The following is a 24,748-nucleotide window of genomic DNA, read 5'->3' on the forward strand; positions in this document are numbered from 1 at the left end:
TTTCTATGTTTTTGGGCTAGTATGGTACTCAATCAGAGGCAGGTGTTGTTTGTTGTCTCTGATTGAGAATCATACTTAAGTAGCCTGTTTTCCCCATTTTGGTTGTGGGTGGTTGTTTTCTGTTTAGTGTCACCTTACAGAACGGGTTCGTTTCTTTCATTTCACTTTGTTATTTTGTTTTGTGCGTTCAGTCAAATAAAGTATGACGAACACTTACCACGCTGCATTTTGGTCCTCCTCTCCTTCCACCAACGACAATCGTTACACATCCTGTCATAGCGCATACGTTCAACTTCATAACAAACATCCCATTGTCCCATTTTTTTTCTTTTTTTCCCCCCACCTTCAGTTAAGAACAAATTCTTATTTACAATGACAGCCTACCAGGGAACAGTGGGTTAATTGCCTTGTTATGGGGCAGAAGGACAGATTTTTACTTTGTCAGCTCAAGGATTCAATCCAGCAACCTTTTGGTTAATGGCCCAACACTCTAATCACTACGCTACCTGTCGCCACAATTGACACATATAATGAGGCAAGGACAAGGTAGAAAATACAGCTGGAGGAAATACAGCTTAAGAACTATAGCTAGCAATGGGCCCGAACCAACACATTACATAACCCTTGTGTGGTGTTCATGTTTTTGTTATTCACCCAATGTTCGCGGGTCTGATGGACCCACAACATTATTGTGTTTTAAAAACAATACAGCAATAACAATTTACTTAAAATATTTAATACTTAAATGTTGACTTATATCAATTATAAGCAATACAGGCAGCATACATGGTTAATATTTGCCATTTACCTCTGCTAGATCACATTTATCAAGAAAAGCTCTATTCATAAAATTAAAAGATTTTGTCAACAAAAATCTATTATAATCAAGACATGGGTAGAATAAATCATGTTGATCTGGAACAAATATAAATTAAATAAGGTTTTCATAACTATTGATGTTTGTTGCTTCGAACTGAACAAATTGGAAGAACAAATGGTACATACAGAGGGGCAAAAAAGTACTTAGTCAGCCACCAATTGTGCAAGTTCTCCCACTTAAAAAGATGAGAGAGGCCTGTAATGTTCATCATAGGTACACTTCAACTATGACAGACAAAATGAGAAATAAAATCCAGAAAATCACATTGTAGGATTTTAAATTAATTTATCTGCAAATTATGGCGGAAAATAGGTATTTGGTCAATAACAAAAGTTTATCTCAATACTTTGTGATATACTCTTTGTTGGCAATGACAGAGGTCAAACGTTTTCTGTAAGTCTTCACAAGGTTTTCACACACTGTTGCTGGTATTTTGGCCCATTCTTCCATGCAGATCTCCTCAAGAGCAGTGATGTTTTGGGGCTGTTGCTGGGCAACACGGACTTTGATGAAAATTACAGGCCTCTCTCATATTTTTAAGTAGGAGAACTTGCACAATTGGTGGCTGACTAAATACTTTTTTGCCCCACTGTACATTATTTTAGGGAAATTATAAAATGAGCCCCATTGAACACAAATTAAGGCCGGTCTATACACCACATGAGGGACAGAGTTTTACTGTGTGTGTGTGTTGCAAAGCATTTCTTGCACTTGATGCATGTGTACTGTGTCTTTCTGTCTTTCTTGGGTCCACACACATCGCAGCGCTTCTTCTTGTTGCTCCCGGCTGCAATCTAGTATGATGAAAACACTTAGTTCAGGAATTTTATGAACATCTCACTCACTCAGTCACATATATAGCTGCAGCAGGCCAAGGTAGGAGAGTCAGACACACACACATGCAACATCACTCACACTTACTTGTGTGAATTGTCGGTTCTGTGGGTCATGCGGATGGGGCACCAGCATCCTCCTCCTGAATCCTCTTCACGATGGATTCGTCAAGATGACAAACACGTTGTACGCCAAAATGTCCAAGTGGCCAGCGTAGGGTTCTTCTTTTGCAGCTGTAGCCAGTCACCAGCTTGTCTAAAAATTGTCCACCGCTCCTTTTATGGCATTGTAATAATTCATTATGATTTCTGTTTTTTCTGGTCATCCCTATTCAGCGTACTCATGAGTACCACATTTTTGCCATTCTTTGGCACATAGGACACTAGGGACATGTCGGTCGTTAACACAAACTTAGAGGAATTGATAGGCCTGTTCCGTGTATTCAACAGCTGAGGTGGGAGCTCTGGCTGGGGTAGAGTGTGGGAAAATACTGCATTTTTTACAATGTTTCAAAATAATGTATTGTAATACCATTGTACAAGTTCCCGCAGGATATTGTGTAGTTTCACACACTACAAAGGGTAAAGAGTATGAGAAAAGCGGGAGACAGGCAGACTGGCAGCGAGACAGACAGGTGCTTGGTGCTATGTTGAAACAGCCAGCCTAGGGAGGAGGAAGACACACACACTTTTCCACACTTTTATTACCCTCGGGTCCAGGAAGACCTGAACACCACATATGTAATATAAATGTGTAGGGGGGTTCACAGTGTGCACTCAATGAAAATGTGTTATTTGACATGTTCTTCACAGAAAATTAGCCATTCTTAGGTTGAAAAAATAATTAATTGTATAATTTTTAATTTAGTAAACATTGAAAATGGGTCCCACAGGCCCGAACACCACACAAGGGTTAAATTGATTTTAGAAGTTGTCTTTCTTACCTTTGGCAAAAGAAATTCAGAGGTCATGGAAGATGAGCAGTTGTGGTTACTCCGAGTCTCTAAGTGACAAATGAACACGTTGCACACTTGTATAGAAACATTACAATGCAAACACTCCTTGTGCACATGTTTTGTTAAATTAAATTAAAACCAAGGTAACATTATTTTCTTTACTAAAGTCACAGATAGAACAAGGAGCTAGTTATTGTCACGGTTCATGAATCCACTGCCTCCCTCTCTCTCTCTCTTTCTCTTTCTCTTTCTCTCTCTCTCTCTCTCTCTCTCCCGTGTTTGTGTGGGCGTGGTTCCCAATCTCGGCCTGATTGTCTGTGCCAGCTGGAATCACTTATCTTCCCTTTATATGTTCTGTAACCAGTGTTTCTTGTTGTCAGATCGTTGTTACTTCTCTGAGGTTGTGTCGTGTGTCCGTGCTCATCTCTCACCGCCCTTGTGTGGATTATCTGCTGTGCTTCCTCCTACCCATCCGGACACACTCCCCTGGATTTCTCAGCACGCTATCATCGGAAGATGCGCCCTAGTCCCTGGGTCGGATTCCGTCTGAGTACAGTCTGTCTGTCCTGTTGCTGCTGTAAACTGTATTAATTAAACCATCGTTGCTTGCATCTTGCATCCGCCTCTGTATTGTCACAGAACGATCTGACCAGACCATGGATGCAGCGAGTTCAACGAGTCTGACCGAATTCATTTCCCGCAGTATCACGAGAATGGATCAACAAGAGGAGAACATCTCCAGCACAGGTCGGGTAGTACAAGCCCTTGCGACGCAGGTATCCCAGCTGACCCAACAATTACAACATCTGAGGGGTCTCGATGTGCCACCTACACCGGCAGTTCAACCCGCCCCGCCAGAGCCGGATTCCCAGCTAGAGCCACGGCTACCGACACCAGAGGGTTATTCAGGTGATCCTGACTATTGCAGAGCTTTTCTTACGAGATGTTCCATGCAATTCTCGTTGCAGCCACGGACCTTCAACCGTGAACAGTCTAAGGTAGCATTCGTACTCACACTGCTATCAGGCAAAGCGGCTCTTTGGGGAACGGCGGTGTGGGCGAACCAGGACCCATGCTGCACCTCGTTCAAGACACTCTCCGAGGAGATGAGAAGGGTCTTCGATCGGGCCGTGGCGGGTAGGGAGGCGGCCAGACTACTCGCTGACCTTCGCCAAGGAGACCGTTCAGTATCGGAATACTCCATCCAATTCCGCACTCTGGCCGCAGAGTGTCAGTGGAACGAGGAGGCGCAGTGGGACATGTTCCTGCATGGGCTGGAGGACCGGATCCAGAAGGAGATTTATGTTCTGGACCTTCCCAGGAATTTAAATGGATTAGTGGAACTAGCCTTGAGGGTCGACGCTCGTCTGAGTCGTATTGGCCGCCGAGCATGCCCTAACAGACCGTATAATGACACGGAGGGCTGGCATGCCAGCGGCGGGAACACGGCCAGTTCAGCCTCCGCTCACGAACCCATGCAGCTGGGAGAGCTCGCCTCTCCCGGGAAGAGAGGGAGAGGCGGAGATCCCAAGGACTCTGTCTCTACTGTGGTAGAGCGGGCCACTTTATCCACTCCTGCCCGGTAAAAGATCAGGCCCGGTAGTAAGCATGAGGCTACTATCGGGTGGTGTCACCACAGAGAAGACCTCATCATCTACTCTCCTCCCGGTAAGACTAAGATGGGCCACCCACACGCACGACACCCAAGCCTTACTGGACTCAGGAGCAGAGGGTAATTTCATGGACTTCAAGCTCGCTCACAAACTCCAGATTCCTATCACCTCACTCTCGCACAAGATATCCGTCAACGCTCTCAATGGTCAAGAACTCCCCAACATTTCTCACACCACTGAACCTATCACACTCATCACTTCTGGCAATCACACTGAGACACTATCATTTCTACTCATGGACTCACCCTTGCACCATTAGTTCTCGGCCACCCTTGGCTCACCCAACACAACCCCAGAGTTGACTGGGGTCATAACTCTATATCCATGTGGAGTAACAAGTGCCTTGAGTCCTGTTTGGTGTCTGCTTGTTCGTCTGTGTCTGATTCTGTGTTTCTAGAGGAGGCAGTGGATTTGTCTAACGTGCCCGTTGAATACCTCGACCTGAAGGAGGTGTTCAGTAAGTCCCGTGCTGCTTCTCTTCCTCCGCATCGTCCCTATGACTGTGCAATAGAATTATTGCCAGGTGAGTCTCCGCCTAAAGGCAAGTTATATTCACTCTCTGTTCCTGAGAGGGAGGCTATGGAGAGATACATCTCTGATTCTCTGGCATCTGGATTCATTCGTCCTTCCTCTTCTCCAGCGGGGCGGGGTTCTTCTTTGTGGGGAAGAAGGACGGTTCTCTGCGTCCTTGCATTGATTACCGTGGGTTGAATAACATCACAGTGAAGAATACCTATCCCTTACCGTTGATGTCCTCAGCCTTTGAAAGGTTACAGGGAGCATCCGTGTTCACTAAGTTGGATTTACGGAATGCATATCATTTGGTTCGCATAAGGGGGACGAATGGAAGACCGCGTTTAACACCCCCAGAGGGCACTTCGAATATTTGGTCATGCCTTTTGGGCTATCCAACTCCCCAGCGGTTTTCCAGGCACTCGTCAATGACGTGCTGAGAGATATGATTGATCAGTTCATATATGTTTACCTGGATGACATACTGATTTTTTTCTTCTTCTCTCCAGGAACACGTTCAGCACGTCAGACGAGTGCTTCAGAGGTTGTTGGAGAATGGACTTTTGTCAAGGCGGAGAAATGCATTTTTCATGCACAATCCGTTCCATTCCTAGGTTACATCGTCTCGACTGAAGGTATTCGCATGGATCCTGACAAGGTTAAGGCTGTGGTGGATTGGCCAAGCCCAGATTCCCGTAAGGCCCTACAGAGGTTTCTGGGATTCGCCAATTTCTACCGACGTTTCGTTCGCAACTTTAGCCAGATAGTCGCTCCTCTTACCGCCTTAACCTCCCCCAGAGTGACGTTCAGGTGGTCCGATACAGCCGAGGCTGCATTCGCCAAACTCAAGAGCCGCTTTGTTTCGGCTCCCATCCTCATAGCTCCCGATCCCTCGCGTCAGTTCGTGGTGGAGGTGGACGCTTCAGAGGTGGGGTAGGTGCGGTACTTTCCCAACGTCCTCTTCTGACGACAAGATGCACCCTTGCGCGTTCCTTTCCCATCGGTTATCACCTGCGGAACGCAACTACGACATTGGCAACAGAGAGTTGTTGGCAGTGAAGTTAGCACTGGAGGAGTGGCGCCATTGGTTAGAGGGTTCGGGGTACCTTTTATAGTTTGGACCGATCACAAGAATTTAGAATATATCAGAACCGCCAAGCGACTCAACTCCAGGCAGGCGCGGTGGGCACTCTTTTTCGGACGTTTTGACTTCTCTCTCTCGTATCGCCCGGGTTCCAAGAATGTCAAACCCGATTCCCTTTCTCGCATTTTTGACCATTCCGAACGCCCATCCACTCCCGAGTGCATCCTACCCGGGACCCTAGTGGTCTCCACACTCACATGGGAGGTTGAATCGAGGGTCAAAACGGCCTTAGAAGGGGTAACGCCTCCGCCCGGTTGCCCGCCTAATCGGTTGTTTGTGCCGGAGGGGTGTCGGTCCGATGTTATTCGGTGGGGGCATTGCTCCAACGTAGCGTGTCATCCAGGAGTCAGCCGCACTAGCTTTTTGGTTAAGCAACGCTTTTGGTGGCCACTGATGGCTCGTGACATTCACAGTTTTGTCTTGGCTTGCTCGGTTTGTGCCACTGGGAAGACTTCTAATCGACCCCCAGATGGGTTACTCCAACCGCTGTCGGTCCCTTCGAGACCCTGGTCCCACATCGCGCTAGATTTTGTTACCGCCCTCCCGCCCTCCCAGGGCAAGACTGTTGTTTTGACCGTGGTGGACCGGTTCTCGAAGGCGGCTCATTTTATTCCCTTGCCTAAATTACCATCTGCCGAAGGAGACAGCTGTAACTGTCGTGGATCACGTCTTTCGCTTACATGGCCTGCCGATGGACGTAGTTTCTGACAGGGGGCCCCAATTTGTGTCCAAGTTTTGGCAAGAGTTTTGTAGGTTACTGGGAGCGAGTGTCAGCCTGTCTTCAGGGTTTCATCCCCAGAGCAACGGTCAAACGGAGAGGGCCAACCAAGATTTGGAGAGAGTGTTGCGATGTTTGGTTTCTAAGAATCCCTCTTCCTGGAGTCAACAACTCTCTATGGTTGAGTACGCTCACAATTCGTTGCCAGTGGCAGCCACGGGTCTCTCTCCGTTTGAGTGTAGTTTAGGTTACCAGCCACCTATCTTTCCCAGTACGGAGTCCGAGGTCACTGTTCCCTCCGCTCACGCTTTCATCCAGAGGTGCCGTCACGCATGGAGCAGAGCCCGTGAGACTCTTCTCCGGGTGGGGCGCGCACCAAGGCTAAGGCCGATCGCCACCGGTCGAAGCCTCCGGTATACGACGTTGGCCAAAGAGTGTGGCTTTCTACTAAGAACATTCCACTCCGATCCGTTTCCGAACAAGCTTGCCCCCAAATTTATCGGCCCGTTCAAAGTCACCAGGATCATTAGTCCGGTGGCGGTCCGGCTCAAGCTTCCTCCGGCGTATAGGAGAATTCATCCTACCTTTCATGTGTCTAAAATAAAACCTGTGTTTCAGGCACGCATTAACCCGCCGGTCCCGGTTCCCCCGCCGCCACGACTTGTTGATGGGGAACCCACCTTTTCTGTCAATTGTATTTTGGACTCTAGAAGGAGGGGACGCGGATTCCAGTACCTGGTGGACTGGGAGGGTTACGGCCCGGAGGAGAGAAGTTGGGTACCTGCTAGGGACATTCTGGATCACTCCCTTATCGATGATTTCAATCGACAGGTAAATTCGCCTGGGAACGCCAAGAGGCGTTCCTAGGGGGGGGGGTATTGTCACGGTTCATGAATCCACTGCCTCCCTCTCTCTCTCTCTCTCTCTCTCTCTCCCGTGTTTGTGTGGGTGTGGTTCCCAATCTCGGCCTGATTGTCTGTGCCAGCTGGAATCACTTATCTTCCCTTTATATGTTCTGTAACCAGTGTTTCTTGTTGTCAGATCGTTGTTACTTCTCTGAGGTTGTGTCGTGTGTCCGTGCTCATCTCTCACCGCCCTTGTGTGGATTATCTGCTGTGCTTCCTCCTACCCATCCAGACACACTCCCCTGGATTTCTCAGCACGCTATCATCGGAAGATGCGCCCTAGTCCCTGGGTCGGATTCCGTCTGAGTACAGTCTGTCTGTCCTGTTGCTGCTGTAAACTGTATTAATTAAACCATCGTTGCTTGCATCTTGCATCCGCCTCTGTATTGTCACAGTTAGTGTTAGTTATTATAAATATACTTGGCAATGATACATTCTCCTCTTTGTTTTGACCGTGTTTCCGAGGTCTGTGGATTTAACACAGAGTTACTGTCTTAACAAGAGTATGGACAAATATGTTTTTTGTTGTGGTATGGTCAAAGATTTGTTTATTTTATTTATTTATTTAAAAAATATTAACAAAAAGTAAAAACTGGGTGGTTTGAGCCCTGAATAGTGCTTGGCTGACATACAATGGGTATGACACCACTTTTCTTTTTACTGCTCTAATTACGTTGGTAACCAGTTTCAAATAGTAATAAGGCACCTCTGGGGTTTGTGGTATATGACCAATATAAGAGCTGTATCCAGGCATTGAGTCGTGACTAAGAACAGCCCTTCATAATTCATAATTCATAATGCAGATCAACAACTTACATTGCTACATCAAACAAAAAGAGTATTAACCAGAAAATACAAAAACACAAATATCAATGAAATAATAAAAAAAATAAACAATTATAGTGCAATTGTAATCCCTCTGAAACAATATCATTATAATGATTCAGGAAAATGTTATTCCTGTTGTTATTCACTGGGGTTAATCTTTTAAGAAAGTTCAATTCAATCAAAAATATGTGTAATTTTGGTATAGAATTTGGGGATTTTTGTTTGTGTATAAAAGTATTTGGCAACAAGAATTTTAAAAAATCATAATCATTTCAGTGGTCTTGTTATCATTGCAAGAGCAACATATTATATCCTTCATGTCAAAAACATGGGTAGTGTTCATAATGGTAAATAAGTATTCTGCAAGGTTTTCCCCAAATTCTGACACGAATTTACATTCAAAGAACAAGTGGTCAAATATTTGTATGTATTTGACTTTCCTGGGTGTGACGGATTTAGAAATCAACAAATGGTTAAAACGCATGTAGGTGGAGGGTGTGGAAGGGAAATTGTAGTTGTCAAGACAACAAAACCAAACATTTGCTCCTGTGTTACATGCTAGCTGTTAGTTGTCTTGCACAGCTCAGTTTATTCAGTACATTTCCAGAAATGGATGTATTGGGAAATTTAGAAGTCAGGTAAGTTAAAATGCATTGGTTTGTTCATTTGGTGATGCGTGGTGTATCTTAGTTCATCTAAAATTATGTGTGTTAGCGAAATGGTAAGATAGCAAACTATATAAATGTATCTATAAATGTATCTATATTCACGTTAACGTTACAGTAACTAACGTTACTAGCTAACGTTAGCTACTATAATGCACTCTTAGAAAAAATGGTTCTTCGTCTGTGTGTTTTGTTTCTTAGGTGGGCTCAGGGTTTGACAAGCCAAAATGTTGAATTTGTTGACAAGAAAACAGCCTGCTACATTTGTGGGAATTACATCGTTTTCCTGAATATAGAGACGAAAATTAGAAGTGTGCTGCAGTGTCCTGGTCGAGGTATTGGTGCCTTCACAGCAAATGGACATTGCAGGACACTTGCATTCTCCAACCATAAACTAAATCCCTCCATATTTGTGTACAACTACCCTGAACTTATTCTGAAGAATGAACTGAAGGGTAAGTCTTTATCTGAAACACTGACATTATTAACATGATTAAAGAGTTATATACATTGCATTAGCTATTCAAATACTTCCTCCAGTTAGCAATATTACTAAAGTGTTTTCTCATTTACAGGAACAGCCCATGTAGACTACACATCTCTGGCACTAAGTGATGCTGGTCCTTATTTGGCCTGCTGCTCATCAATACCAGACCACACCATAACAGTATGGTAACTGAAACCACTCCACTTGATATCCTCCTTCCACATTCATTTAAATGACCTCTGTTTTGTACACTCACTATTTGTGGTAATACCAATGCTTTTTTGTAGGAACTGGGAAACTGGGGATCCAATTTGTAACCAACCACAAGCTGGAAAAGACATCACCTCTTTGGTGTTTAACCCAATGAACTGGCTCCAGATTTGCTCTTTGAGTGCATCATCATCCCTTACAGTTTGGACCATTGAGAAGAGTGACAGCTTTCATATAATGAAACCAGGGTAATTGAGGTTAATTGTAACTACATAAATGTTGCTGGTTATTTCAATAATCACAATTGATACCTACAATAAATGTTATCCATGTCTTCACTATAAATTACATTTCATGGGTACATTTCATGTGTTATTAATGTATTATTCATTACATTGTCAATTGTCAGTGTGATAGATCTCCCTGCGACTGATGGCTGTCTGGTTGAGAGGGAGATTAACCCCTCTCATGTCCCCACTGGAATACTCACCTACTTCGGACCTCAGATGCCCAACTCAGCCATCGCAGGGCTTGCAGAAGACAAGGCAGAAACCTTTGTGGTACTGTCTTCTTAACACCTCTCAACTGCAGGAACTAATTGCACAGGTTTTGTCTCACTCTGTAGTGAGTAGCTTATGTAAAAAAAATGTATTCAAAAATGTGCAATTGTAGTACTCTTCTCAATCTCAAAACAAGTTCACTATCCCTGTTTTGAAAGCCCAAAGAGCGCATCAAGACCAGGCTAAGACCTAGCACCATCTGCTGGACTGCCTCATCAGAGCTCTATGTGGGCTGTCAGGAAGGCCACCTGCTACAGGTTGACCCAGACTCTCTGGCTGTCTCTGTCCTCTTCAACCCCTCAGGTACACCCTGCTGTCTCATAGCGTTCTTTACTCTGGCCTAGGGGACCTGCTGTGCACTGGCTCTCACTCCAGATGAGTATCAGTCAGACACTCATATTGAGGTTCATGGAACAAAAATGTACTGACAGTCACCAATTTTAGAAACATTGCCGAAAAGAATCTACTTGGTTAGAAAAATTGTGCACTGACATATCACGTCAATGATCACAATTATATGTGTAGTGTTATATTGCATGTTCATATCAATATGATAAAATATGTGTGCTTACTATTGTTCAGCTGCAGATGACATTCCTGGGTTCCAGCAGGGTAGCTTCCAGAGCTTAGCCCTGCACAAGGATGGACTATTTGTGTCAGGAAAGGTAACAAACTGCTCTTCACATTGATTAGAGGATGGATACATGATATCCAGCGAATTCAGCAGTATGAAGTCTGGGTCTTAGAGTTTAACTTACCCAGATGCATTCCCATTTGGTCTGTTAATCCACCTATTTAGAGCCAACAACAACATATTCCAGATTTATATTGTTTAAAATAGGCTTTTCTATTCTACAGGAGAATGTGCTACGCTGCTTAAAAATTAAGGGGAACCAAGTGGAGGTTACACAAACTTGGACATTGGAGGAACCAGCCACAACCATAATATATTCGCCAGACTATGAAACACTGCTCTTAGCTTCCAGTACAGTGAGTGCATACATTGTACTGTATTATGGATACATATTTTTATTATTTCTAGGCTCTTGTTATAGTATGCTTTTGCTTTTTTCCAGGGACGCATCTACAGGTATAAACGATCCCAGTGCGAGAAGGTGGTGAAAGTCCTGGACGTTCTCAGTGGAGACTTTGTGGCAGCAGCTTCCCTGTATACTGATAATAACTTATGTGTGGTAAGAGATCATTGATGTCATGTTTAACTGATGTAAATGTTTTGTAATGGATCCTCATTCATAATGATGTTGCCGTTTCTCTCCTCGTTACAGTCAGTGAGGGACTCGGGAGAGTTGCAGCTGTGGTCTCTAGATGCTGGCTTCTGCATCGGCTCTATATCTCTTCAAGTAAAGGTTAATAGTCATTCATTTACAATAGTATTAGGGCAGCTATGCTAAATAATACAGTAAGTAGGCATAGTCAATTGTGAATTGTGCTTGTTACAGTATTTAAGTGAAAGTCTCATGTAAACTTCATGGACAATAGAACAATAATTTAAATAAATAAATAAATCAACTACTATTGTGTCTAGGTGACCAGTTTGGCCTGCTGTCCGATTGCTCAATATGTTGCCGTGGGAACAGTGTCGGGGCATGTCCTGTTCATTGAGCTGACCAGGGAGCAACAGCCTCGTCTGGTGCACAGGGTTCACCTCTACTACACTCCTGTGGACCACCTACTGCAAGTATCTCCAATGGGTTTACTGTTGTTATTTGCGTTTTGGTTGTTCTTATTGTAAAATGAGCCTTTTAAAGTTATCAATGTTCAATAGTAATATAGGATTTCATATTGTTTTTGGTTTACAGTTTTGATCAAGGAGGAAACTTCCTTATCACTGGTGCCTCGGATGCAAATATATATGTGTTGAATGCAAGGGCTTCCAGAGTATTTGAGGTAATCGGATACACAGGTACATTAATGCTCCACAAAAGTCCATATATGTTTCTCCTGGTATTTCTTTAACTCATTTCAACCCATTATGTTTGATTAAAGCAGTGTTGTTCTCTCCAGGTACTAAAGGAGCCATCGTGTCCCTGTCTACTCAGTATAGCCGGGACATTAAGCAGGTCAAACTGCTGGCTCTGTGTGCTGGAGAGAAGGACATAGGCCGAGGGGAGGGAAGTCTGCTTACACTGCTCACTCTGCCTGTGCAGGAGCTTACGGGTACTGACTGGGCTGTGTGTGTGTGTGTGTGTGTGTCCACAGAAAGAAGCTGTTGTTAATCATCCTGCCTGACTTTGGGACTGTTCCATTTTATTTCACATCTGTCTCTGTTTAATTCCTGTATTGACACGCTGGAACTGAGATAGAATGGAATTTGTGTACTGCTGTTGCTTTGCAGGGGCAGGAGTGTGTGCAGACCTGAGAGGATGTCTTTCCAATAATGTCCTACAGCGGTGCACATATGAGGTCCCTCACGCACTCAGCTCCTCTGCCCTGGGAGCCAATAAGATCTTTGGCTACTGCCAAAAGAGGAAAGCTCTCCAGAGATTCCAGCTACCTGAGGTAAGGTCCCATGCATTACCAGTCTGACTTATGTTTAAAACCCCAAAAATCTTATATCTAACATCTGAACATTTGTTGATGATGGGTGGTTTGCTGTTTAGTTTTTATTTGGTCATGACGTATGACCAAATTTGACACAATACCAATAACATTTGCTTAAACACAACACAATACACGTGACCACTGTGCCATGTCTGTCTCCTAGAGCACAGAAAGGTCCTCTGACCAGGACGTGGTCCAGTTGACCCCAGAGAAGGAGGTGGAGGGTCACCCTATGGGCCCCGCCTCCATCCTCCTGTCGCCCCACCAGTCTTGGCTGGCCTCAGTGGGCCAAGACGGACTGCTGCGCATCCGGGAGATCTCCAGTCTGGTACGACCTTGTTTCACTTCAGGCTTTGCATGTTACATTGAACATAACATGCAGTTTTATAGAGCTAATTTGAAATATACTGAAGAAAAAAAAACAGTATTGTATTATAAATGTAGTATTGTTCTTAAGAGAGTGAATCTCAAAAGAGGAAATCTGTGAGAACAAAATATTGATGAAAACACATCTTTGTGTTATGACCACTCGTAATGCTATTAACCTGAGTATGTTGTCATTGTCATGTACAGGACCGGTATGTTCAGATTCAGTGCCACTCGTGTTGGCTGGGAGGGGTGAGGACAGTGTCCTTTACCTCAGACAGTCAGACAATGATCACTACAGGCCTGAAAGACGGCTCTATGGTCTGTACAAGACTAAGGTAAGTCAACGGGGACAAGTCTGAAGGCAATGCAGCGTTGAACACCAGAGAGCACTGTAGTTCATGTAGATGTGGAATTTCAAAGATTATTAGATCATTCTAAAACATTTCACAATTTCTACTATAACAAGGAGAACCTTTCTCTCATAATGCATTGGACTACTTTTATTTGTAAGACATTGTATTCTGTCTATGTATTTTTCTGTTTTCCATGAAGGCTGAAAATGGCAGGTGTTGGCAAAGCGAATGCAGCTACACAGTACAGCCAGTCTATAGCCAAATACCAGGAGAGTGTGATAACATCAGAGAACCCTATTCTCAGTAGGATGGCTGACTGGGACCCAGAGGCCCTGTCCCCTCCTGGGTCAGCAGATCTACACAGAGAAGAGGTAGCCAAGGTTACCATTCACATCACAGGAAGTTGCTGGCACCTTAATTGGGAAGAACAGGCTGGTGGTAATAACTGGAGCGGAATTAGTGGAATGGTGTTAAATACATCAAACACATGGTTTCCAGGTGTTTGATGCCATTCTACTTGCACCGTTCCAGCCATTATTATGAGTCATTCTCCCCACAGCAGCCTCCTGTGATTCATATAGATTTTACATCCTCCATCTTAACTTACGCCTCACTGCGCCAGCTAAATACATCCTAGTTGACGCTATTCACATAGGGTTTGTCCTTTGCATCAGTGTAATGAAGATCATTTCAGATCCATCAAATCTTATGGAGTCAGATATGTGATGTTTCATATTTACACATGAAATGTAGTTAATTTGTTTGTCCTCACCTCCTGTCTTTAGGCCAATGATAAGCGACAGATAGTTGATGTGACGGAACAGGATGAGAGCTCCACCAACCTGCCCTCAGCCACAGCCTCAGACTCCACCTGGCTGGACAACAAGCTGGAAGCTGTCAGTAACACTGCTGATGTCACTTCAGCACAAGAGCTTTAGTCCGTCATTGTAGGCCGTCATTGTCAAGAAGAATTTGTTCTTTACTGACTTGCATATTTAAATATAGATTTGGTACTCAGTTTCACTCCAGTACTGATAGTAGAAATATTGATGTTGGCCGTGACAAATACTTCAATACCTGATTCACAAAACAGCTGTGTTGCTGTTGGCACATTCTTCCTGGGTGAAAAGATCAGGCGCAGATTGGGAGAAAGGCAGATAAACATTTCGGAGATTGTAGATAACACTGAACTGATATCAAAGCTGTGGCATTCATTGTGTTGTGGGTTTGCACATTGTAGATCACAGTTAGATAACAGTTAGATAACATGAAACAGCCATAGTTGGGTAACGTTAAGCCACTGTGCCATTACCTGCTTTATTATTTGTGTGGTGATGTGTTTGATTCCATTCAAGTCCCATCATGTTGAGTATAGAAGAATTTAGTAGGGTGTAATGTTATAGCTGATGTATTGTGAAATATATGACAACAGTTCTGGTGAAAGTCAGTGTTGAAAGATATGCTGGCAAAACAATGTACTGTTTTTCAGGTAGTCCAGATAAATGTATCCACTGACGTGCTTTGAGTATGGGGATACAAAACAGAACAACAAATTGTCATCAGACAATACACACATCCTGCTACTACCATTATACTGTCCACAGGTTATCAATGAGGAGATCCAGCAGTTTTCACAGACAAAGAAAAGCCTGAGGAAAAATGTCAAACAACTGCGTGACACAGTAAGCAGAACTCTAATCCTCTTTTTATTTACTTTGCTTAATGAATCATGCGTGAGTGTAAAATTAGACACAATATCATCAAAATGCTAATGGCTAATCTGACCATGTCGTCGGCCCCAGATCCAGGCAATGATGCGTGAGAACGAGACGCTGCCTGACATGGAGAAGCTGGAGCAGCAGGAGTACAACCTGGATGTAGATGAGCAAAAGAGACTGCAAGCCGAGGGGGAGCAGGAGGTCACCAGGGTAAAACACACACACACACACACACACACACACACACACACACACACACACTGTGATAGTATTCTTATTATCCCTTACAGGTCCGAAATGAGATTGAGTTGGAGAACCTAGCCAAGTGCTACCTGCGTGACGTCCTTAAGAGAGAATGCTGGGATTCCATGAAGGTCAAAGGGCAAGCTATCAAGGTAAGTTGAGTCACAACCAAAATGGAGTTGGTTTTCAAAGGTGCAGCAACAGATATCTTTTGAGACTGTGTTTTGTTGACTTTACCTTAGGCCTTCCACACTGAACACGAGGTGAAGAACTACCCCATGAAGGAGCGGACACAGCAGGAGCTGGATGAACTTCATAGAGTGGAGAGTATGAGGAAGATTGAACGGGCTGACAGTAATGTGAGTTAGAACGTGCTGTATGTCCCTTAAGTCACAGTGCAATTGCTAGAGATTTTGCCAATTTTATACACCTTCATTGGCAATAGTGCCAAGCGATATGTTTTTTTTGTTTTACATGCCACTCATCCTCTTCCAAAACACTCTAGCTCCAGCAGGAGATTCTAGAGAAGAAGACCAAGACCACAACGGAAGAAGAGGAGGAGGAGGAAGGCCGTGAGATGGAGAGTGCTTCCCTCACAGGTAGCCTCAGTGCCCAGTATGGAGGCTCAAACCCCTACCTCTACAATCAGTTCAACCTGCACATCAGAGAGCAGAAGATCAACCAGATCACTTTGCTACAGGTAAACAAACAGTTTGACAATATGTACTAGGATTTTAATAACCAATGTATACATATTCAGCATTTAAAGGGCAATTCCACCACTTTTCAACCTCTTATTCATTATCTCCAGCACGATAACAAGTGTCTACATATGCGAACACAGCACATTTCTATGATCTGTGGTTGAAATGATAAAAAAAATCCATGAATTGCAAAACCTGTAACAAGTTGTTTTTGCCAAAGACAGGGTATTTTCTTGCTCCTCGTGTCACCGTGAATCTCAGTGTTTGAAAATCATTTAATATATTTTTTTACTACAAAACATAAACACACCGTTTTCACATATGTAGACACTGGTATTGTGCTTGAGATAATGAATATGAGGTTGAAAAGTGGTGGAATTGCCCTTTAATGATTAAAGTATTAGTGTTTAGCATTAAATAACCAAATTGAGTTTAGCTAATTATTTCACCTAATTGCCTATAACAGCCTCCTTCTCCATTTGACTTCTCACCTTCACTCACACACTAGGATGTCATCTACAAAGTGAAGACAGCCTTTAACACAGACTTTAAGGGGGTGCACAAGCAGAAGGAGCAGGAGATCAACCGAGTGAAAGATAAGAATCGTCGCATCATGGAGATCATGTCAGAGCTGGACCACAAGATGAAGCTGTGGGAGCCCAGTCTGTCTGACAACGAGCGGCCAGAGAGGGCACTGTCTGTGGAGGACTCTGAGGTTAGACTTGAAGCTGTTTTTTTTTGTTATTGACCTACTTTAATGGTTTAGATTTCCACCAAAACACAAGTTACTGCACATCAAATGATAATTTATGACTTATGACTCCGTCTCCAGATTCATTTTGAAAAGTACCTCACCCCAGAGCAGAGAAAAAAAGAGGAGTTGAAGAAGAAAGAGGAGGAACAAAGACGGCAGACGGCCAAGGTACTGTATCACTACCTTCCTACCTTTCCCATCTCCCACTTATTAAATGTTTACTCTTAGGGGTCATTCTAACAGCCGATAAACCATTACTAACCCAAGCAAGGTCTTAATCACTAACCGATAAATTGTGAAAACTGAGCTGTTTTCTTAGTAAAAATACAGTGTGAATTGATGTTATTGGCTTGGGTACCCATTGAAACAGACATTCTGGTTCTCCTTTTCCTTAGAGTGACAATATCAGAGAGCGAGCTCTGGATGAAATGATGGGTGGAGTACTCGAGCTAAAAAAAGAGGACATCTTGAGAGTGGTATGGTGGTGGTCAAAAAATGAAAAATCTGAAATATGGATATGAATTTAATATCCAATATGAATTAACATTTAATACATCTACCGTTAACATGATAAGCATTTATTAAACGTGATTGTCCTGAAGAAAAGTATTTGAATGACAGAATGTAGAGAATGTGTTTGAATGTATTTTCTGACCCTGTACTTTTCTACATGCAGGAGGTGCCTCAGCCTGAGTTCATTGTATACAAACCGGACATTCAGTGGACAGAGGAAGAGAAAAAGATCTATAAAGAGTATGAGAAGAAAGCCAAAGAACTGAGCGAGGAACAGGAGAAGTACAGAAAGGTGTGATTTTTGTGTGAAAACATCTGCTTTTCAATGTTGTATTCAAAAGAAATACACCATCATAATAGGACCCAGACTTGATTTACTACACAAGTTCAGTTGCCATTGTCTTGTTCCAGACTCTGGAAGCTGAAATGAATAAACTACAGACGTCCATCATGGACTCCACTCAGGGGTTTGATGAAACCTTGACCAAGCTCTTTGAGAGGAAGGTGAAATCTGAGATGGTTATATACCAGGTAAGACAGAGCACACACACACACACACAGATCAAGATTTAATTAAAGAAATATACAGTACATTCCATGTGCCATTGTTATTTTCTTGCTATGTTCTTTTGTAGGAAGAGCTGAAGATTACAAATCTAGTTCACTCCATTCTGATAGAGGAGGAGGTTCTCAATAGAGAGCGAGAACTCAGCCTCAAGCTAGAAAAAAACAGGGTCCATAAGGTGAGATGTCGTTATATTAATGCCAATGGAGGCTGGCGGGATGAGCTATAGGAGGACGGGCTCATTGTATTCCAGCCTTTACAATGAGCACATCCTCCTATACCTCCTCCTACCAGCCTTCATGCTCTATTGGCTATCTTTCTCATGGGGAAGGGATTTACAATGGTTGAGTCCACAGGAGGTTGGTGTTTGTGGTAATGGCTGGAGCGGAGTGAGTTTCCATGTGTTGGATGCCATTCCATTCCAGACAATATTATGAGCCGTCCTCCCCTCAGCAGCCTCCTGTGGTTGGCTTAGAGATAATTTTATGTTAGCTATCCTATCTCTATTATATACAACCATATTATTACACATTCCAGTCAGATATTATCCTGTTTCTCTGTCTTAGACTGTGTTTTACAAGCTTCAACATGTGTGGGATCTTAATTGGTTTGCCTTCAACACTGTTCTTGTTACTTCCTGTTCTTTGCGTTCCCATCACTTAACATACCTTATTCTCCTGACAGAATGAGATTGGAGAAGAGCTTAAGAAGCACAAAGAGGATGTAGAAATGTTCCGGGAGACCTACGACAATGTTGTGGCCGAGGACAAAGTACGACTGGCAGTAGCACGTCTACTATCTCATGTCAGATACTGTCCGACACTTATTGTTCTTGGGGACTATCTGACATATTGTGTATCCCTAGCTTCTCGACAGGGGATTCAGGAAGGAGTTCTTTGATGTCCCAGGCCATGTTGTTGATCAGCTGTACAAGCTATACAAGCGCAGACCCAGGTACTGCATAAAAAAAGAGAAAGGGGTCATAGTATCTTCAATACATACAGTACATAGTTTTTGCCATTCAGATTTTTAGAATAGGGTGCAACATCCCAGTACTCTCTTGCCCAGGGTCCAGAGGATGAGGACCCAGGCAGACAACAGTACCAGCCCCTTTAAAGAGCGGCCCCTACCGGGCCCAGTGGCAGCAGAGGGTCTCTGTCAGATGATGAAGGCCATGGAGGAGCTGGATGCTCCAGAGAACATACCTGAAAGCCTAGACGTGTCTGTGTGGGAGAGGTTCTGCCTGGCCCGCAGAGCCAAAGTTGAGAGTGAGCAGCAGGTAATGGAAAACCAGCCACGGAACAAGTGAGGTAGTCTGAGGAAATGTTAGTGGCAGTACATGCATTTCCTTGTCATTGATGTTCTCCAGCACCTTGAAACCTACAGTATATTTCATAGAATATATAAACTTACTTTACTTACAGGGTAAGTCTGCCTTATTAAAGTGTTATGTAACACAGGACACAAAGAATGTGGAACAGAGAATGAGAGATTGGATCCAGTTAATTATCCCATTTTGTTAAACATTGTAGTAGTTCTAGTTCATTTCCCTTTGTTATTTCAATGTCATCTTTTGTGTCTTGTCCTACTCAGGTGAAAGTTAAGGCTTTGACTCTGGCTGAAATGCAAGCCTTTCTGCAGAAGAGGACCGATGAGGATGAGAGTGCAAGACTGGAAATGAAAAGTCTCATGGATGACATCAATGGGTAAGAGTGTCATACCGTGAGAGTACATCAATTATATTCTTAAAAGCGCAGTACATTTTTCACTAAACACAAATGTTTCCACCCCATGATTCTTTTGAACACTTTATACAGGTGTAGTCTTTCTTAACAGTTGTCTGTCTGAGCACGAATAAGCTTGGCACGCAAGGCTAATTCAGGAGTGACTCATTGATAGCGCATGGTCTTTAAACTCTTGATGTCTCCAGGCTACGAGAGGAGAAGATGCGTTTCCGCCTGGACATCATGGTTCAGATCCTGATCAAGCAGGGCCAGGTGGAGGTGGAGAACGGAGACTTCATTGCGGACTACTCTGACTCTCTGCTGCTCCATAAGAGTGTGGTGGAGGACCTCAACGGGACCATCAGAGTGAGACCCATAGACATTCTTTATTCATTTACGTGAGCAGAATCATGCTAACATTGTAGCATAAGTTAAACATTTGTAAATGGGGACAAACAGGGCAAAAATGGGTCATGAGGAACTCCACCGATGAGATGCATAGGCTATGTATTGACCTGTGCTCTTCTGTCAGGCTCTGGGAGAGCAGAAGATAGCCAGCATGGTGGAGTGCAAGGACTTCCGTAAAGGCATCATCCAGCAGGAGTGGGAGCACAAGAGGATGAGGATGCAGAAGGAGGACCTGAACAACAAAGCCAGGGACATCCAGATGCTGCGCGTCTCTCAGGAGCTGCAGGAGGTACACTAAAGCTTACCATGGGACAGTTCTCCCTGGAACAATAGTTAATTGCAAAGGCATACAGTACACTACCGTTCAAAAGTTGCCACAGAAATATCCTTTTTTTTTTCTTTTAAGAAAAGCACATTTTTTTTGTCCATGAAAACAATCAAATTGATCAGAAATAGTGTAAGCATTGTTAATGTTGTAAATGACTATTGTAGCTGGAAACAGATTTATGGAATATCTACATTATCAGCAACCATCACTCCTGTGTTCCAATAGCACATTGTGTTAGCTAATCCAAGTTTATAATTTAAAAAAGGCTAATTGATCATCAGAACACTTTTGAAATTGTTGGAACAGCTGAAAACTGTTCTGATTAAAGCAATAAAATTGGCCTTAGACTAGTTGAGCATCAGCATTTGTGGGTTCGAATACAGGCTCAAAATGGCCAGAAACAAAGAACTTTCTCCTGAAACTCGTCAGTCTATTTTTGTTCTGAGGAATGAAGGCTATTCCATGCAAGAAATTGCCAAGAAACTGAAGATCTCATACAACGCTGTGTACTACTCCCTTCAGAAGAAACAGCGCAAACCGGCTCTAACCAGAATAGAAAGAGTGGGAGGCCCCAGTGCACAACTGAGCGAAAGAACAAAGTACATTAGTGTCTAGTTTGATAAAGACGCCTCACAAGTCCTCAACTGGCAGCTTCATTAAATAGTACCCGCAAAACACCAGTGTCAACAATGAAGAGGTGACTCCAGAATGCTGGCCTTCTAGGCAGAGTTGCAAATAAAAAGCCATAGCAGACTGGCCAATAAAATAAAGATGAAGGAAATGGGCAAAATAAGACACTGGACCAGAGGAACTCTGCCTAGGCCAGCATCCTGGAGTCACCTCTTCATTGTTGACGTTGAGACTGGTGTTTTGTGGGTACTATTTAATGAAGCTGCCAGTTGATGACTTGTGAGGCATCCGTTTCTCAAACTATACACTAATTTACTTGTCCTCTTGTGCACCAGGGCCTCCCACTCTTTCTATTCTGGTTAGGGCCAGTTTGCTCTGTTTGGTGAAGAGAGTAGTACACAGCGTTGTACGAGATCTTCAGTTTCGTGGCAATTCCTCACATGGAATAGCCTTCATTTCTCAGAACAAGAATAGGCTGACGAGTTTCAGAAGGTCTTTGTTTCTGACCATTTTCAGCCTGTAATCAAAACCACAAATGCTGATGCTGAAGATACTCAACTAGTCTAAAGGAGGCCAGTTTTATTGGACCTTTAAAATCGGTACAACAGTTTTCAGCTGTGCTAACAATTGCAAAAGGGTTTTCTAATGATCAATTAGCCTTGTGTTAGCTAATCCAGGTTTAGCATTTTTACAACATACAATTGGAACACAGGAGTGATGGTTGCTGATAATGGGCCTCCATGGAATATCTACATATGCGTACAAAAATAAAGATCTGTCGTTTCCAGCTACAATAGTCATTTACAACATTAACAATGTCTACACTATTTCTGAGCAATGTTATTTCAAAACAGACAGAGTACTTTTCTTTCAAACTTTTTTTAAGTGACACCCAACTTTTGAACAGTAGTGTACATGTGATAATAGAAACCCGTGGTCTGGTTAGCTCAGCTGGTTTGAGCAAAATGCTAGCAACACCAAAGTTGCAGGTACAAGTATGAACCCTCTATAGGCCACAAGACATCCCATTGGCTGTAATATAGGTTATGCTGAAAAAGTGTCTGCACTGTAACAATGTAAAATACCTGCATTGCCTCTTCCACATGGCCAGAAACCATTGACATATCAAAAATACCCTGAACCACCACCTATTTTTGAGCTATAAAATGATCAACCTGCTTTTTTTGTTCTGACATTTGACAGTGAGAGCTTGTATCGTTCGGGGGATGTAGAATCAATCTATGTCAAATGAAATATGCATGTTTTTCCACACAAACTAAGAGATCATTATTTAAACAAAGCTTTTTTGCCCCAAGTATCTCAGTGAGACGGATCATGACAACCGCATATCAAAGCAGGTTTCAACTCTGGAGAAAACCATAACATTACAGGAAAAGGTAATGTGAACAGAGTTAATATAATTTCATATCAATTACATTTATTCAAGTGCTTAAAATATCAGCTATAAATGCTTGTGTATTTCAGACTCACCAAAAGAATGTGCTGACCTGTAAGAAGTTGATCAAGCAGCTGAACAGACAGGCAGCAATGAAGGCATTGAAGAATTCTGCTCTGGATGAGCAGCTGACCAACATGCAAGTGACTGTGGCTGAGAGGAGACACATCTGTGAAGCCATAGGTACTGTAATAATTATACATTTCATTGCAGTATAGGTTTACACAATTTTAGGTACATCATTACTTCAACTGTGATGTTATCAGGATCTTTATTGGCATCACTGTGTACATGTGGTGGATATTGTTCCATTGCGTTGTTGTTTTTAACCCCTAACTTGCCCCTTGATGTCTCATTTCCTATAACACTTCCACTGAATCATCTAATGAACTGTGATGCTATTTGCTGCTCTGCTCAGCCATGGAGGAGAACCATGAGAGTGATGCAGAGGAGAGGTACCAGGAGATCATCCAGAGGAAGAAGCTGGTGGAGCTAGCCAGGGCCCAGGCTGAGGAGGTGGCTACCCTCAGGGCAGAGGTGGAACGCATGAGGATGAAGTCCTTCCCCGCTCTCGCTCAGCTAAAACATAACTGACACATTTAGGAAACACTTTATTTTTAAAAAATTAACAAAACGTCAAATTGATTTTCATGTTTAAATATAGAACTAATATAAATTACTATGGTAGGTAACAGTATGAAATTAAACTGATGAAGTGGCAAATTAATGTTATTTTTTCACTCAAATTACTTCTGGATCATAGTAAATTTAGGGTGAAAAACATCCAGTACATAAGATTGAATCTAGATTATTCAACAAAGGCAGGAAATCTGCATGACAAATCTGATAAGCAATTAATATGATTTGTGACAATATGAACAGAAGGCATGTGGGTCTATGCATTGGTGAAGTCCTCTTCTGTGCGGTTAAAGTGCAGTATGCGGTCCTCTACACCAAAGAGGTCAATTAGCTGGGAGATGCTGGCTTTCCTGCCATCTATGGGGAGATCTGACTGGAGCTCATACAATGCAGCCTGACTACAACTCCGCCACTTGTCAATCAAAACTCTCAACTGTGTCAGGTCATTCTAGAGAGAAGTGAGAGATGGGGAATACAATAAACAGTGGTTGAATATTCAAACAATTATACCACTTTTTTTTTTTTTTTTTACAGCCATGTCATTTAGCATTTTCATTGAGCAGTTACCTTGCTTCTGTACATTTTAACCATCTTCAGTCGCCGTAGTCTCTCGGTCCTTTCTTTAACCTCTCTCTTCAATTGGTCTCGTAGTTGTAGCAAGTCTATAGGAGTGGGTTGAGCTGATTCAGGCATGGGGCCAGGGACCCCAGCCCTTCTAGTCTCTGGACATTCACTGGGCGTGATCTCATTTCTGTTGATGTCAATATTCTTCGGTCTGTCTGTTTCGGCACCATGCTCGGTCTCTTTGTCTGCTGTTGAGGGAAGTTGGTCATCATCGATGTTAAGACGTTTGGCCACGGAAACAGGAGAGGTGAAGGAACGTTTTGATCTTTTCAGTCGTTCCTTCAGAGAAGAACTCATCTGCTGTTTTGGCTGAGAAAACGTTTGACACTTGTGAATGACAATGAACAGCTAGAATCATGCCAGAGGCCCATTATTTAATACGAAAATCCATGTAGAAAAACATCAGTACGTTAAATATGCATGTTAGAGGGGTTTGACAAACGTTAAGAAATGGTATCTAACTATACTGTAGCTATCTTTGTGTGTGTATTCAGCACAATTAGATGGGTTTGAAACAAATTAGATTAGCTACTGGCTGCTACATATATTAGTTAGGTCATTTTAGCTACTTAGCTAGCTAGATTTCACTGTAAATTACATTGCAACATGCCTGGTTCTGGTACTGTAGACCGTCCTTACCTTACCTTTTGCACACTACTGGATTCACATGAGCTTGATTTTAAATAACAGGGTGTGCCGTACACAGGTTTTGATTTGGTTGTCTTCGGTGTGGTCTCCATTTCTTTAATTACAACAAGCTACATCCATATAAACACAACGCGTAGG

General features: G+C 43.0%; 2 protein-coding genes across 2 annotated transcripts; one reads left to right on the top strand and one right to left on the bottom strand.

Moving 5' to 3' along the window:
* The first annotated feature begins 8,981 nt into the window (after positions 1-8,981).
* Positions 8,982-23,381, top strand: cfap43 (cilia and flagella associated protein 43). Its single transcript, XM_042323596.1, has 38 exons — positions 8,982-9,088; positions 9,317-9,570; positions 9,691-9,787; positions 9,890-10,060; positions 10,222-10,372; positions 10,531-10,675; positions 10,955-11,037; positions 11,231-11,362; positions 11,449-11,565; positions 11,659-11,739; positions 11,919-12,067; positions 12,193-12,296; positions 12,398-12,550; positions 12,729-12,892; positions 13,098-13,262; positions 13,508-13,638; positions 13,856-14,027; positions 14,442-14,552; positions 15,261-15,338; positions 15,459-15,584; positions 15,665-15,769; positions 15,860-15,976; positions 16,123-16,317; positions 16,830-17,036; positions 17,154-17,243; positions 17,471-17,551; positions 17,752-17,880; positions 18,000-18,119; positions 18,224-18,331; positions 18,838-18,924; positions 19,019-19,107; positions 19,222-19,432; positions 19,747-19,859; positions 20,084-20,243; positions 20,410-20,574; positions 22,560-22,640; positions 22,729-22,882; positions 23,118-23,381. The coding sequence occupies exons 1-38, from the start codon at positions 9,006-9,008 to the stop codon at positions 23,291-23,293; spliced, it is 5,055 nt and encodes a 1,684-aa protein (XP_042179530.1). The 5' UTR covers positions 8,982-9,005; the 3' UTR covers positions 23,294-23,381.
* sfr1 (SWI5-dependent homologous recombination repair protein 1) lies at positions 22,954-24,748 on the bottom strand. Its single transcript, XM_024424907.2, has 3 exons — positions 24,607-24,748; positions 23,906-24,271; positions 22,954-23,786 (listed from the first exon to the last, which is right to left on the bottom strand). The coding sequence occupies exons 1-3, from the start codon at positions 24,700-24,702 to the stop codon at positions 23,595-23,597; spliced, it is 654 nt and encodes a 217-aa protein (XP_024280675.1). The 5' UTR covers positions 24,703-24,748; the 3' UTR covers positions 22,954-23,594.

The sequence above is a fragment of the Oncorhynchus tshawytscha genome, linkage group LG06 (assembly GCF_018296145.1).
Source record: "Oncorhynchus tshawytscha isolate Ot180627B linkage group LG06, Otsh_v2.0, whole genome shotgun sequence".
Lineage (NCBI taxonomy): Eukaryota > Metazoa > Chordata > Actinopteri > Salmoniformes > Salmonidae > Oncorhynchus > Oncorhynchus tshawytscha.

Coding starts and splice junctions, on each gene's coding strand:
- cfap43 (XM_042323596.1), top strand. CDS start 9,006: ATGCTAGCTGTTAGTTGTCTTGCACAGCTCAGTTTATTCAGTACATTT. Junction 20,575..22,559: donor TCTCTCAGGAGCTGCAGGAG/GTACACTAAAGC, acceptor TTTTGCCCCAAG/TATCTCAGTGAGACGGATCA. Junction 22,883..23,117: donor ACACATCTGTGAAGCCATAG/GTACTGTAATAA, acceptor TGCTCTGCTCAG/CCATGGAGGAGAACCATGAG.
- sfr1 (XM_024424907.2), bottom strand. CDS start 24,702: ATGGAGACCACACCGAAGACAACCAAATCAAAACCTGTGTACGGCACA. Junction 24,272..24,606: donor AATCCAGTAGTGTGCAAAAG/GTAAGGTAAGGA, acceptor ACGTTTTCTCAG/CCAAAACAGCAGATGAGTTC. Junction 23,787..23,905: donor TTAAAATGTACAGAAGCAAG/GTAACTGCTCAA, acceptor ACTTCTCTCTAG/AATGACCTGACACAGTTGAG.